Source organism: Sphaerodactylus townsendi, linkage group LG08 (assembly GCF_021028975.2).
Source record: "Sphaerodactylus townsendi isolate TG3544 linkage group LG08, MPM_Stown_v2.3, whole genome shotgun sequence".
NCBI classification, from domain to species: domain Eukaryota; kingdom Metazoa; phylum Chordata; class Lepidosauria; order Squamata; family Sphaerodactylidae; genus Sphaerodactylus; species Sphaerodactylus townsendi.
The window spans coordinates 100,798,662-100,814,326 of record NC_059432.1 but is presented as its reverse complement, the minus strand read 5'-3'; the positions used below and the strand labels follow the sequence as shown (position 1 = coordinate 100,814,326).

The 15,665-nt window shown below is 44.8% G+C and overlaps 1 protein-coding gene across 1 annotated transcript in view; it reads left to right on the top strand.

Moving 5' to 3' along the window:
* NAALADL2 (N-acetylated alpha-linked acidic dipeptidase like 2) overlaps positions 1-15,665 on the top strand; it is a 530,968-nt gene that overhangs the window by 501,522 nt on the left and 13,781 nt on the right. Inside the window, exon 12 of the mRNA XM_048504877.1 lies at positions 260-458. Within this exon, the coding sequence (XP_048360834.1) occupies positions 260-458 (199 nt within the window). The remainder of the gene's footprint in view (positions 1-259; positions 459-15,665) is intronic.

Here is a 15,665-nt window from a genome sequence, read left to right as displayed (position 1 = left end):
TATATTAGTATATTTAGTTTTATTGTTCCTATTGCTGCTTTTAAAGGTTTTAGTTATCTTACGATTGTACCACGCTACATGTTGTACACTGCCCAGAGCCCCTCGGGGACAGGGCGGTATAAAAATCCAAAGTATAAATAAATAAATAAAATAAATTTTCTGGATAATGTGCAAATGTCCTAAAAATGAGTGAATTGGTCAGTCAACAGGACCTAAAGAGGGATTTTTATCTATAACCTCATTCTCCTGTCGCTACCAGATGATCATCTGGATACTGAACAGTTGCTGGTGATGGCTTCTTCTCTGCGAGAGAGCGCACAGTTGTTCCAGTCAGACGAAATGCGCCCAGCTAATGACCCGAAAGAAAGAGCCCCCACCCGTGTCAGAATGCTGAATGACGTACTGCAGAGTCTGGAGAAAAACTTCCTAGTTCAACAAGTTCCTCCAGGATTCTACAGGTAGGAAATGCTCACTCTACTCTTTCCTCATTTGTGTCAGCCAGTATTATAATTTCTCTTGGCTGGGCTCTCACGGCTGTCTTGCTAAGCTTGCGGATCTCGGCGAGAAGACGAGCATTCATTTTTGGTAGTTAGTAAAACCATCCTTTCAGCAAAAAAAGAAGTTACACTGAGGCAAAAAAAAGAGAGAGAGATTAAAATACAAGCTTGTAAAATTTCAGTCGCAACATCACTGCCGATCAGGATCACTGCATTAAAGCTGTCCAAACGGAATGGCTACGTGAAGAGCCTCCTTGCTGGATCAGACCAAGGTCCATCTACATGGCTCTGACAGGGAGCAGCAGTGGCGTAGGAGGTTAAGAGCTCGTGTATCCAAACTGGAGGAACCGGGTTTGATTCTCCACTCTGCCACCTGAGCTGTGGAGGCTTATCTGGGGAATTCAGATTGGCCTGTACACTCCCACACACGCCAGCTGGGTGACCTTGGGCTAGTCACAGCTTCTCAGAGCTTTCTCAGCCCCACCTACCTCACAGGGTGTTTGTTGTGAGGGGGGATGGGCAAGGAGATTGTAAGCCCCTTTGAGTCTCCTACAGGAGAGAAAGGGGGGATATAAATCCAAACTCCTCCTCTTCTTCTTCTTCTTCTTCTTCTTCTTCTTCTTCTTCTTCTTCTTCTTCTTCTTCTTCTTCTTCTTCTTCTTCTTCTTCTTCTTCTTCTTCTTCTTCTTCTTCTTCTTCTTCTTCTTCTTCTTCTTCTTCTTCTCTGGGAAACTCACAAGTAAAGCCTGGTATAGTTAACTATCCGTGGTTGAGGCATAGAACCCTTGGATATTTTTGATATCAGGCTTAATAAAGGTATTTTGTAATATCAGCATCAAATGCAGATCCCTCCAGTAAAGGATTTTTTTTAGATTTTTGTGTTCCTCCCTAGAAGAACCAGTTCACCAGATAAGGCCTTTCAAGGGCGTCACCGTACTTGATGTTTATGGTACTATGTGCTTTCTCTGGAGATAAGGTTTTATTGCTCTTTGCCAGCTCTGGAGTCAGCTGCCAGACTCCAGCCAGATTTGAATGCTGAGCTGGGATGATTTGGGGCCAGGAGGGCAAACTCAAAATCATCTGAGGGATGGTCCTGATGCGAGTGGATGGAGAACAGCAACTACCCTGTGGGCAAACCCTATATAATGATTTATAAATCCTTTGCTCGGGACATAGTCTTAAGAGCAAAAGCTCCTTTGGGTCTCTTAACTGAACCCCAAAAGTCACACCAGCCAGGACCTGAAATTTCTGCCACCCAGGGCCAACACTGTTTGTACCCCACACCCCTTAGTCAGAGGCATACAAGAGCCAGCGTGATTAAGAGCAGATGGTTTCTAATCTGGAGAACCGGGTTTGATTCCCCATTCCTCCACCTGAGTGGCAGAGGCTTTTCTGGTGAACCAGATGTGTTTCTGCACTCCTACATTCCTGCTGGGTGACCTTGGGCTAGTCACAGTTCTTCGGAACTCTCTCAGCCCCACCTACCTCACAAGGTGTCTATTGTGGGGAAAGGAGCTTGTAAGCCACCTTGAGTCTCTCTCCAGGAGAGAAAGGTGGGATATAAATCCAAACTCTTCTTCTTCCTGTAACTTTAAATACATTCAGTTCTTTTTGGAGCTGGAAAGTGGATTCAAGTCTTTGCAACTTGCAGTGACCCCATAGGGTTTTCAGGGCAAGAGACAACAAGGGGTGAGGTGCCATTGCCTTCTACTGAGAAGCAACCCAAGGCTGCCTGGTGGTCTCCCATCCAAATACCAACCAGGGCTGACCCTGCTTAGCTTCTAAAATCTGATGAGACCAAACTAGCCAGGGCCATCCATGTCAGGGCGCAGTTCTTTCACATCTTGAGAAAAAACCCCTAACACAATTAGTACATATGATTGCATCAAAATTCTTTTGCACAACATTTTGCATGAACTTTTGTACACAGGGAAAAATAACAAACCACAAAAGGAGTCTTGAAACAGTCAGTACCGATTTACATTGTTGATCAGTTGTCACATGTATGTTCAGAGATAGCGTTGGGTGTCCCTAGGGACAGAGATGCAGAGGTGGGATCCAGCAGGTTCTCACAGGTTCCCGAGAGTAGGTTACTAATTATTTGTGTGCGCCGAGAGGGGGTTACTAATTGGTGATTTTGCCACATGATTTTTGCCTTAGTTACGCCCCTCCTCTCAGCAGTAGTGAACAGAACTTGAAGCAGTCTAGCAGGAGGTGCACCGGCATGCGTGGCAGCCTGCGCCTGTGTCCATTCGTTTCCCGCCCAAGGACCGGCGCAGCGGCTGCGTCCTTGCCACAGCCCCGCCCAGGAATGCCATGCCCCCGGAATACCTGGCCACACCCCCGTCATGCCCCGCCCAGCCCCATTGGCACTACGCCACAGTTTGAATCCCACCACCATGGGAACCTGTTACTAAATTTTTTGGATCCCACCACTGCAGAGATGCCTTGGAACAAGATGTCATGCGGAAAAGTGGAAGTGGAGTGCCACATTCTGTACAAACCGTGGAAACATTAAATGGAATACTTGAGCACGGGAGTTCCACGTCAAAAACAATTGTGGATAATCCAGGGAGAAACTGCAATTAGGAACATTCCAGAAACATCCCTCGTGCCCAAATCGTTCCTTTGGCATTACCGCAGAAAGACTTCAAAAGTAATGTGCTATTAAGATTGCTACTAACCACAAAAAAATGTATATAAAACATTATTTCTGGGGAGAGTTTACAAAACCTTGACGAACGGTCCTTCAGTCTTGCTGACGCAGACAGTACGATCCCTGGATTCTAATGAGAGCAGATGATACATTTTGTGTCTTCCGAATTGGGGTTTACATCTTTGGAAACCAATTTTTGGTAAAGCGAAGCAGAAAGCGGGGGGTGGGGGGTGGGTGGAAGCCTGGTCTCCCACAGTGGAGACCTTGTTTTGCACTGTGTTTCAGCCTGGAGTGGAGATTTATGAGTGAGTTATAAACCTCTGAAATAGGGGTTTATAATGGAAATGCTGGCAGACCTTTAACTAAAGCAGCACAAACAGTGCCGCAATAAATACTCGACTTCATCTGTAAACAGAAATTTAGGATGCCGTTTGCAGCCTTGACCTTCAGACTCCAACTGTGTTTAGATCATTAAGATTCCATAAATACTATAATTTACAGCCTTCCCAGGAAAGAATATGTGCCTACAATAAAGCACATATTCTTCACGGGAGGAGAAAAAGAAAAGATTGCTTCCTGGATATTCATTGGGACTTGTGTTCTCCAGCTTAGGCACAGTACTTGACAAAACTATAGTCGTCGCTGCATCAAGAAGTGTTTGGCAGGCCGGCCGTCATCTTCCAGCAGATTGGAACTTACAACTTTAATCCTTCCCATTGAGAAATCTTTAAAAGAAATGCTGTAAACACTGGATTTGCCATGACGGGTTTCTTTTGTGCTTTCCTGGCAGAGATGGGCTCTCCCATTTGTGTCGAAAAGCTCTCCCATGATGGGCGTCCTTTCCTTTTTTCCTGTCGAAGCACCATGAGACAATGCTTTTGAGCAGTAGAAACAGCTGTGACTTCAGGGGTGAAAAGGCTGAGCAAAAACACTGACTACCGCTAGAGTAATTTCAGGATCCTCACCACAAAATAAAAAATACTAAATATCCGAGGTTGAAAGTTCAAAATAGCTAGCTAGAAGAAGAGTAATAAAAGATCTCCAAGATCCTTACAGTGGGCCTTTCCCCACTTACCTTAAGCCCCGCAGGGTCCCCCGGCACTCCCCACGAGAGGGGCGGCGACAGCGCACCCTCCCCAACTCTGCCGCTGTTGCGCCCCCTCAGCGCGCGGCATCCCTGGCCCTCTTGCAAAGGGCGCCTTTTGATGACCCTGCGCAGAGCGCGGGGTCGTGGGGACGCCGGGTCGTGCAGCATAGGGGGGATAGGGGAGAGTGGGGAAAGGCCCAGTGATGGACATCAATGGACAGTGCTTCGACTTTTGATTGGCTCTCTCAGAGCTTTGTTTATTGTCCAGAACTTGAGAGTACGAATAGATTAAAATGAAGTGTACATTATGCACGTGTACCGAATCTTGTTTTTCTTTCCGATCCATAGAAGAATTTTGTGGAGAAATGATGTCTGATTTGTAATACCCACGCTACCACCAAGCATCGCACGCTGTACCAATTAGTATTCTGAGCCGGATAATTACAAGTTCCAGAGATATCATTGCTTGCCAGAAGGAATAATTTAATCTTTCTGTGGCTTATTTGAGCAACATATTTGTTGCATCTTATGCCACTCCAGCGTAAGTAATGCTTAAGTCAGATGAGCAATTGGCGTGGTTATTTCCCAACCCAACTTCAGTCTATTAGCATGACAACCATCCAATCCATGTGGTTCCTCCCAAGAACACTACTGTAGTAGGGGGGGAAGTAGATATTAAAAAATCAACTATCTGTCTGTCTGTTAGTTTATTTAAAAGTAAAATGAACAGCCCAGTCTAGAGAGGGGAGGTGAAGGCTGTCCACTGGCAGGCAGGCAGCTACCAAGGCTCTCCATAATGGCTAGATGCAGTGCAGACCACTGCACCGGCACTCCTGTGCTCCCATTGGCTCTGCTGGCATAGCAGGGGCATTCTGGAGGTGTGGCTGAGGGAGGAGCCAGCCTTAGTTGGCTTCTGCCTTGGCTTTGCCTCCCAGGACGCTAGCACCCAGGGCATGGACTTGTGCCACTGTAACCTCAGCTTGTACGTTCTGTGGGGCAGAACTTGGAATGAGTTTGCAACAACAATTTTTAAAAACAAAATGGTTTACTTTCTTAACAAATAACATATAACATCAACATTTAACATTACAATTCAAGGTCCTGTCAGGTTGCATTTCAAGTCCTTCTAGTTACAGTCTACTGATACTGCCAAGTCCAATTCTCCTTTGCAAGTGGGTTGGCTCCTGAAGACTCCAAGGGCTTGATGAACAGGATGCAACATGATGAAGGTTTCCAGGAGAACTCTCACCCATTACAACCACAAAAAGAAACCCTGAAACAATAAACTCCAACATTTACAGCATAGCAAAAATAAACTACCTTCCCAGTAGTTCCCAACAATATTGCAGTTTACCTTAACAAGGTGTCAAGGGCTTATACAACCAAGGTCCGAGTCTGGTAGCCTTGTCTTCTCCAAAGAGCTCTGCAGCCTTTCTGCTGCTTTGAGTCTCCACCCCCTTACTGGTTCAACCCATTCTGGGCATGGGGGTTACACCGCCACCCTACATCCACAAATTCAGAACAGCACACTCTCTCTCACACACACAGACCAGGTTGAATAGGGAGACAGCATTTTTATCTCATTTTAGATGTTAATCTTGTGGCCCTATGCCACCTTCTGACTGGGCTATAGAAGCTGACATATCTCCATTCTGACTTGTATCTGACAAAGGGAACTTTGACTGTTAAAACTTATATCCTGGGAATTCTGTTGGTGTTCCAGGTGCTACTGGAATCTAATCTTGTGCTTCTACTATACACCAACATGGCTACCCATCTGAATATCTCTCTTTCTCTCTCTCTCTCTCTCTCTCTCTCTCTCTCTCTCTCTCTCTCTCTGTGTGTGTGTGTGTGTGTGTGTGTGTGTGTGTGTGTGATATTTTTATAACAACGTTCTTCCAAAGATTTCAGGGAAGTCTGTATGGTTCTGCCTTCCATTTTAACCTCATTGGCAGTCTTCAAATAGCGGCTCAATGAGCAATTCTCAGGCTTATCCTGCATTCAACTATGGGCTGGACTAGATGGCCTGTATGACCCCTTCCAACTCTATGATTCTATAAAGATTTGTGGCCAAGCCCAGGTTTGAACCCATATATTTCTACACTCAGCTCTCTCGCTACTATAGTACATTGGCCTTCACTGTCATGTCTTGAAATGGAGTATTCTAGATTTCAACATACAAACTTTGTTGGGCTGGATTTGAGCGTGGAATGTGCGTGGAAACAAGATTCATTCTGTCATTCGCATTGATGTGCTTTGTATTTATTTTTTCTATTACCTCCTTAAAAATTCTTCCTTTTTCATGCATATTCGTTTGTGTACTGTTTTTTTTTTTAAAGTGAGGCCATTTTCATTGGCATATTTGCAAATAGAGGATCCAAAAATTCTTGGTCACATTTTTTACATGCTTCCACTTTTCTTTCTACATGTCTCTACTCTTCTTTTTACTAAAAAAGCGCACAATTACTATAGGTGATGATGAATTGGTACCTGAGTGATGGGGATTGATCTGGAATAATTTGAAAAGAAGGATGACTTTGGAATGAAAAGCTGGAGAGGTACAGCTAGCAGAACAAGGAACAAGTTGTCTCTACGGCCAAGCATCCCAGGGTTCCGATGCAGCTGGGTGCTGGTGGGTTTGCCCCTACACTGGCGTAAGTGCCCCAGGGAAGGCAAATCTACCAGCATAAGCCTACGTCACCCCCAGAGGAAGATTCCCCGCCCCTCTGCCCCTGCAGATTGTGCTGTCCATCACTGGGGGAAGCGCTTATAATTGAACGCTGGAACCCCAAATGTTGCCTGAATTTCAGGTACTTAGAAAGTGACATTTTCTTAGCAATGAGCCGCGAAGTGATCGGCACAGTTGTACACATTCTTGCCACACTTTATACCTCATCATGATTACAGTGTAAATTTTCAACAGCTCTGGGCTTTAAAATTACAGCACTAATGCCAACATTTTTCATGGATTCTAGCACATTTTGTTCTATGACTAAACTATTACCTACAATTCTGTCTGTGGAAAATGGAACGAAAAAAAGCAGTGACTTTTCCCCCTGGTTGTACATTTTATTCAGTACATTTTGGGCCCAAAATGCTATAATTTCATGAACTGTGAGCTGGAACTTGAATCTTTACAAGCAATTGGGATCACATATCTTGCCCACAACTTGAGTTCAACAGACAAACCCTTTAAGTTGGCTCATAATATACTGCTTTGTTACCAGCACAGATTATTTTTGGTCTTCTGAGCCATTGGTATGAGCGTTCTGCATCATTTTCCTTCCTTCCTTCCTTCCTTCCTTCCTTCCTTCCTTCCTTCCTTCCTTCCTTCCTTCCTTCCTTCCTTCCTTCCTTCCTTCCTTCCTTCCTTCCTTCCTTCCTTCCTTCCTTCCTTCCTTCCTTCCTTCCTTCCTTCCTTCCTTCCTTCCTCCAATTTATCAGACACCCTTCCCTAAATAGGCTCAGGGCATCATACAACACCAAACATAATAAACACAAGAACATCTCACAGAAGTTCATACATTTCAGCAGAGTGGGGAATGAAAAACCAGTTCCGCCAGATCAGAGTGCACCTGCTCTTAGCCACTATTGACAGAATAGCTGTGCCAAGGAACTGTACCAGATGCCGCAGGACCTTCGTCTCATTTGACAGAACATTTCTCCAGGCTGGAGCCACGGCATGTAGGGGGTCCTTACTATTTCCATTGCCTTTGCTAGAATTGTGATCCTGTTGCAAGGTAATGTGGACCTCGAACCAAGAGCTCTATAGATTGGAAACAGACTCCAGTCATACCCCACATTTTCCCCCTACCCTTCCTTAGGCTTAGGTGGTGCCAAATACCTAATGGTTGCTTACTGTTAAGTTTCCAGATCTTCTGATTACTCTCAGCCTGAATATTTCTTTGCTGAATGGCAGTGGCCTAGCACCAACGGGGCTGGGGGGGCGCGATGCCCCAGGCATGAGCCCGTGCAGGGGTGTGGAGGGGGCATTTTGGGGTGGAGCAGGTGGCGCCATGGCAGGGCTGCAGGGTACGCATGTGCCTCGGGCGTAGTTCCCCCTCACTTCACCCCTGCTGAATGGATATCTCATTAGCTAATCCTTAGACATGCAAGTTATTCCCTTTCCCTCTTGCTGAGGCTGAACAGAATCAGGGAAAGAGCCAGGAATTTATCCAGTGAACCCATCTCAGATCCAAGGAATGTGGAAAAGGGAACGATAAACACGAAGTAAAATGAATCCAAATGGCCTCCCCATCTTGTGGTTATATTGGCAGGGCTATTTATTTATGTTATTTTAATTGAATCCGATCTTATTCGCCATCTGGGTTTTTATTGTTGTTATTTATGGTTTTATATTTTGATTGCATTTGAAATGTTGGAAGCCACCCTGAGCCCATAAGGGGAAGGGCGGCATATAAATATAATTGGTTGATTGATGGTTGATTGATTGATTACATGAGCAAATTGTTAAACCAGATCACTAGACTCCTACTGCTTACTCTGTTTCTTTGTATAGCATAGACCTGGTCACATGAGAACAAACTGTGGAATTTCTGATGGCCAATTTTCCACAATAGAGGCCACCATATAACCAGACAAATCCTCAGCTTGAGATGCTTGACTTAAAACACAAACATGTACAGGCAATGTCTTCACTCTTTAAAACTTACCAGAGACAGATGAGAAGAATATCAGTTCTTGAAGGAAAATAAAATAAAATGAGGACTGCTTTGCACTCTGTTGTGGGTCTTCCACTAAATACAAGTAGATAATCTGGCACTGATAGGGATTGTGCCTTGCCTGTCTGGAAGAACCCAAATGCCTACATTTTCTGTATGCTACTAAAGGTTTCACCATGAGAGCCAGCGTTTACTGCCCTGGCCCCTGCCTGGTGGAACGCTCTTCCTCCAGCGGTTAGGGCCCTGCAGGTCCTTGGGGAGTTCCACAGGGCCTGTAAGACTGAGCTGTTCCACCGGGCTTTTGGGGGGACCAGCCGCTCATTCCGCCACTCTCATTGCCCTGTTCACTGGCTGTGCACCTGACCATCTGCCAGCCCCCTTCCAGAATTTGACCACTCACAGGTTTTGACCACTGAGGTGTGATGCCAGACGCCCCTTATTATTAATTATTAACTATTTATTGTAGGATGCTGCTGCTATAGTTTTAAGGTTTTGTATTTTTAACTGGGGTTATTCGATTGGTTTTATTATGTTTGTTGTTGTTTTGTTGTACACCACCCTGAGCCCTTCGGGGGTAGGGCGATTTATCAAATCGAATTAACAACCACCACCACCACCACCACCACCACCACCACCACCACCACCACCACCACCACCACCACAACAACAACAACAACAACAACAACAACAACAACAATAATAATAATAATAATAATAATAATAATAATAATAATAATAATAATAATAATAATAATAATAATAATATAGTGGATAAGGACTCTAATCTGGAGAACCAGGTTTGATCCCCACTCCTCCCCTCATAGGAGCGGGGTACGCTTATCTGGTGAACTGGGTTTGTTTCCCTGATCCAACTCATGAAGCGTGTTGGGTGATCTTGGGCTAGCCACAGTTCTTGGTGAACTCTCTCAGCCCCAGCTACCTCACAAGGGATCTGTTGTGGGGAGAGGAAGGACAACAAGTTTGTAAGTCCCATTGAGTCTCCTTATAGGTGAGAAAGAGACAGTATGAATCCAAAGTCGTCTTCATTCTTGATCCTCCTTGATCTGAGTCGTCTTGATCCTCCTTGATCTGAGGTTGCAAATGCCTTAGCAGACCAGGTGCTCGGGAGCAGCAGCAGCAGCAGAAGGCCATTGCTTTCGCATCCTACATGTGAGCTCCCAAAGGCACCTGGTGGGCCACTGCGAGTAGTAGAGTGCTGGACTAGATAGACTCTGGTCTGATCCAGCAGGCTCTTTCTGATGTTCTTATGTTCTTATTCATTCTTGAATTACTTTGGCACCTGGCACATTTCCCTATCAGGGTTAACGGCAACATGTGGAGTCTTCTGAATTTCTGTTGTTGTTGTTGTTGTTGTTGTTGTTGTTGTTGTTGTTGTTGTTGTTGTTGTTGTTGTTTTATTTGGCTTAATAGACCGCCCAACCCTCGAAGGGCTCTGAGCGGTGTACAATGAGACATAAAACAAATACAATATAAGGTCTCATAAATACAATATAACAATAAAACATTAAAATTCATTAAAATACATTATAGCAGCAACTTCAGAAATTACAGATAAAAATACATGCCCAGATGCATGCGCAGATGGCGCCCAACCCAAAGGCCAGGAGGGCCAGTATTGCCCAAAAATGGATGTTATCAGCGATCAGGCAATGCTGAAGATGGCAAAACTGTTGTGGGGGCTACAGAAACAATGTTGGTAGAATGGGTTAAATCCACTCCTCCCCCCCCCCCCATTTGTAGCGTCTGTCCAAATAGAATTTTCGGCACTGTTTACTAAAGTAAAACAAAAATAGGAAAATCGGTGAGTGGATCTCCAGCACAATGAAATTCTATTCCCCAAACCTTCCTAAACATCCACACATAAACATAGTTAAGAGTCAGGTCAGGGCATTTGTGAGCCTATGGTCAAGGCCGTTATTTAATTCTCATTTATAGAGAAATGACTCACCATCACTTTGCTTTTCCTGCCGCTTAAACCAAGAAATGCACAGTGTGGATGTAACCTTAGAACTGCAACCTAGGCAGAGCTCCCTAACCTTTCCTTTGGCAACATTTGCCAATTTCTCCACCACCTGTCACCAGAGGCTGCACATAAACACAAGCCATTTTAGCACTTTGATATTTAAGCTCAGTTTGAGTTTGCATTTTAATATTCCTCACTCTTTGAAGCAACAAATTCGGCACAGGTTCCCCGAGTAATAATGACTAATCTGATAATGCTCTTACAAATTCCTGCTGCGGTTCTGATCTTTCCTCATTATCACTAATCATGCTGAATCATGCCTTCTCCTAATCAATCCAAGGAAGAAAGAAATTGAGCAGAACCCAGTCGGCATGACCCTGGGGGTTTTGTACCTCCGAGAAGGGTGAGCGAGAGACAGTGCTGTAATATAGCACAGCGGTTCTTCACAGCGGGATTGATGTGTGTGTGAAAACAGCATCTTCCTTTGTGAGCCACAGATCTATAGAGAAACAAAGCATGCAACAGAAGGAAACTGCCTTTCTCCCTCTCTCTTCTCGCCATTTCTTCACATTGGCAATTTGCACTGTATCAGACGTTATTTCGCGGTGGCGCAATCAGGCTTCATTTTAAGGCTTAGTTAAATGTGGACAATAAAATCTCCTTCAGACCATTGACTGTAAGATACTGTGCGTCAGGCCTGCAGTCGTGCATAGTGTCCAGCCAGGGCTCTTGCAGGTCTTGCTGTTTGTCTGGAATAAGCGTGGTCAGTCATCTAGCAAGCAGGCCACAGCCCACTGCTGTTGTGTTTCATTTGGTGCGCCATGAGCTGTACTTGATGGAGCACACGTGGCCCCTCTTTGCCTGCTGTCTGATCACCTCAGTGTGTGTGGTCAGTCACAAAGGGTTTACTGCCCACCACAGTTCTACAGCCACGATCACCCATAAGCCAGAATCATAAGAACGTAAGAATTTTCTCTTCGCCCGTGGTGTGGTAGGTTTTTACTCCTTTTTAGACCTGTTAAGCACAATTTGCATTGTTATGTTGTTTGTAATTTTGGGTTTTGATGCTGCATTTTCTGGGTTTTTAAGATTATGTTATTAATGTCATTATTGGATTAGCGGGGCGGCCTCTTAAATTAAATTAATAAAATAACTAAATAGCTAAATATACCTAAAGTCTGCTGGGTCAGACCAGTGGTCCATTCAGTCACACAGCAGCCAACCTGTTGCGATGGAGAGCCAAACAAACAAGACCAAATGCTTTTCCCTCATGCCCCTTCCTAGCACTGGTATTCAGAGGTTTACTTCCTCCGAATATGGAGGCTCTTTTTTGTCACCGTGGGTAGTAACTGTTGATGGACCTCGTCTTCACAAATCTCTGAGTGAATTGCTCAGTTGAATTCCTCACTGAATAAGGAACAATTTCCTTTTGTGTGCCCTGAAACTATTGTCCATCAACTTCATCTCAATTCACTTTGTCCCCCTTACAATTTGATTCATTTGGGAGTCTTCGGTTAGGAACTAAGTCAAAAGTCTTTTTATGGAAGTCCAAGTATATAATGGCTGGCAGATGATCCTTGTCCACATGGTTCTGAACCTGCTCAGAGAACTTCAAGAGATTGGTGAGGTAGGGCAGCTCTTCACAGAAGCCATGCTGGCTTTCCCTCAGCAGGCTTTGTTCCTCAGTGTGCTTAATATTTCTCTTCCTTAACAGTTTCTACCAGTTTACCTGGAAAAGTTGTTAGGCTAATGGCCCAAGCCAGAAAGTGGGGGGAATTGGTCTTGGGAGGCAGCATGGGCCTACACTGGTGGATCTGCTCTCCTCAGGGACATTCTGGCCAGGGATGGAGCTGACCTTAGTCAGCTTCCACCCCAGCTTTGCCACCAGATATGTGGTGGCCTGTGGGATGGACCTATTCCACCCTTTTGAGTGGTGTACATCCATTGACCCCCTTACTGTTTAATTCATTGACCCCCACTGTCATGAATGCTGACCTGAATAGCATTGTGTCACTGTTCCCAGTTGATGCATCTTACGCCAGATCTTAAATCCTGTTCAGAATCGTCCAGAGTTACCACACCCCAGTTGGCTCTTTGACCAACTGATTCCAATCCATGCCCCATTTCCTTGTGGTAGTAGGGTTGAACTTCTTAGGATTTTGTGTATGTGTATCTATGCATGTTTGTATTTATTTGTGGAAGCTTTCAGATCGGCACATGAGATGAGATGATTCTACCTGGATCATGGATGGTTGGTTCAGGTAGCCAAGTGACATGAGGGGAGACCTCCCATGAGTCTGTGCAAAAATAAACATGTGTCAAGGAATGTTGACATTATGGACTTAAATGAGACGCAAGAGTTCTAATAAGATGAGGAATTGTTTTTATGACCTGCTTTTATCTGCAATAAGGAGACTCAAAGCAGATGACAAACTCCTTTCTCTTCCACTCTCCACAACAGACACTTTGTGAAATATGTAGGGTTAAGAGAGTTCTCAGAGGGAATAAGAGTTGGTTTTTATACCTGACTCTTCTCTACTATAAGGAGTCTCAAAGTGGCTTGCAATCACCTTCCCTACCCCTCCCACAATGGGCACCTTGTGAGGTAGGTGGGGCAGAGAGAGTTCTGAGAGAACTGTGACTAGCCCAAGGTCATGTGAAAGAGTGGGGAATCATATCTGGTTCTCCAGGGGCGTTTTCCCACTTACCTTCTGCCCCGCACTACTGTAGGCAAGTAGTGCGGGGTCCCACGGTACTCCCCACTACAGAGGCAGTGACAACGCTGCTGCTGTTGCGCCCCCTCAGCGCGCGTCATTCTTGGCGCTCTTCAAAACGGCACCTTTTGATGACCCCGCACAGAGCGCGGGGTCATGGGGAAGCCCAGGCGCACGCCAGAAATGACCCGGGCTGAGAGTAGCACGCGGCATAGTGGGCTCATGGTAAGTGGGGAAACACCCCAGATTAGTCACCACTTATGTTGGAGGAGCAGGGTGTTTCTCTTAATCACTGTGCCACAGTGGCTACACTGGCTCTCCACAGAAACAGAAAGAGTTTGAAAAATTATAATCACTAGCTGACTGATAGGTTTGGTTTACTCGCTGTTTCTACAACTGGCATGTAGGAACTACTGGTGTGCTGAAGGGGGTAGAGGAAGTAGGACTCCAATTGGGCTGTGTAAGAATGCATGTGCATGAAACACTGCCGATTGTGCCATGCTTTCTGAATACATAAAAAGTAACTCAACCAACGGGCTCAAACTATTGGTGAACAGGTGAACTGACTGAAATTATCAGCTTCATGTGTGCAACCAGCAAACAGACAGTGAGCTGAACTAACAAGCGTTTGAACATCTCTAGCCCTGATGCATTTAAAAACAGGTGGTTTAATATTGCAGGCATCTTGTGTAAATTGAAACATGTGACAAACGAGTGGCAATTTGGTGTCAGAAGCAGCATTACCTGGCGTTCACTGTAACTCATTGAGTTTCGAACAATACCTGCTGTGAATTGTAATTTCTGGGCCAGCACGTTCTTACCTTTTAATGTGAGCTGTTTTATGAGAAAAAATAGCTGAGGAATATACTGGTAGAAAACAGGCAGTATATATCAAAGCGATGGCTCAAGATAATTCACGAGATGCGAGATAAAATCTATGGGTAAATGAAACTGAGAAGTTCTGTGATAAATTTGAATTAAAATGCCTGTATCCAGTTTTTTTTAAAAAAAAAAAGTTGGGAAAGATCATGGCAACATTGCAAAAGTTCCCCTTGGAGCCATTTCATGTATATTTCGAGTCAAGCTTGCTCCACACACAGTAGAATGAAATCGCAGAACCCTGAAATGATAGAATGGGCTATACCGCCTCAGGCTGTAGGTTTTTAACAGTTCTCCCATATTAAAAAGGTTCCATGAAGTGTGTTTTAAAGGCACATTAGGATGAAATAATTCTTTTTTAAAAACAAACAAACAGGAATGTTCTAAAATGTTCTAAAACATTATTCCCTCCCCTCCCCCCCCCATGGGATTTTGCACTCACATCAATCCCATAGCAGGCTGTTACCTGTATGAAACAGCCATGTATGTTTTGTTAGCTTGCCAGAGCATAGTGGCTGAGAATGGGGCTGCGCTGGCATTCTAACTGAGCATATGGATCTCCTGCAGTGCTGTTCAAACAGACTGCCGCCCCCTAGGTAGGTTTCCTAACTCCAGTTGGGGCCTCCAAGAATTACAGTAGGTAATTCCTATCTACAGTAGGTAATTCCTAGGTAGGTTTCCTAACTCCGGTAGCGATCTCCAAGAATTACAGTGGATCTCCAGCCCACAAAGATCAGTTCCCCTGGAGAAAATGGCTGCTTTGGAGGGTGGTCTCTGTGATATTATGTCCCCCCCCCCAAACCCTGCCTTCCCTAGGCTCCACCCCCATTCTTTGAAACCGAGATAGGCATAGATGCCTTCACTAGAAACATGCTGCAGCGGGGAGGTTGAAGCCTCGATGAAAAGGTGCAGTTTATTTTGAAACCTGGTTGTATCTGTATTTAATTTTCAGTGGGGATTTGGCCAACTTGCTGTAGGCTTAGATCTTCAGGAAACTGAGTCTATGGCCTAGTCCATATTCTGTTCAGTTTCTGAACTGCTGCATAATGACAGCATGCCTACAAGGGGGGCTGAACGCTCTCAGTTAAACAAAGGCATTTTAAAATAGTAAAGGAGCAATATCAGTCGGTATTACTCATTTTTAGTCTGCATGTGACATGACTAAC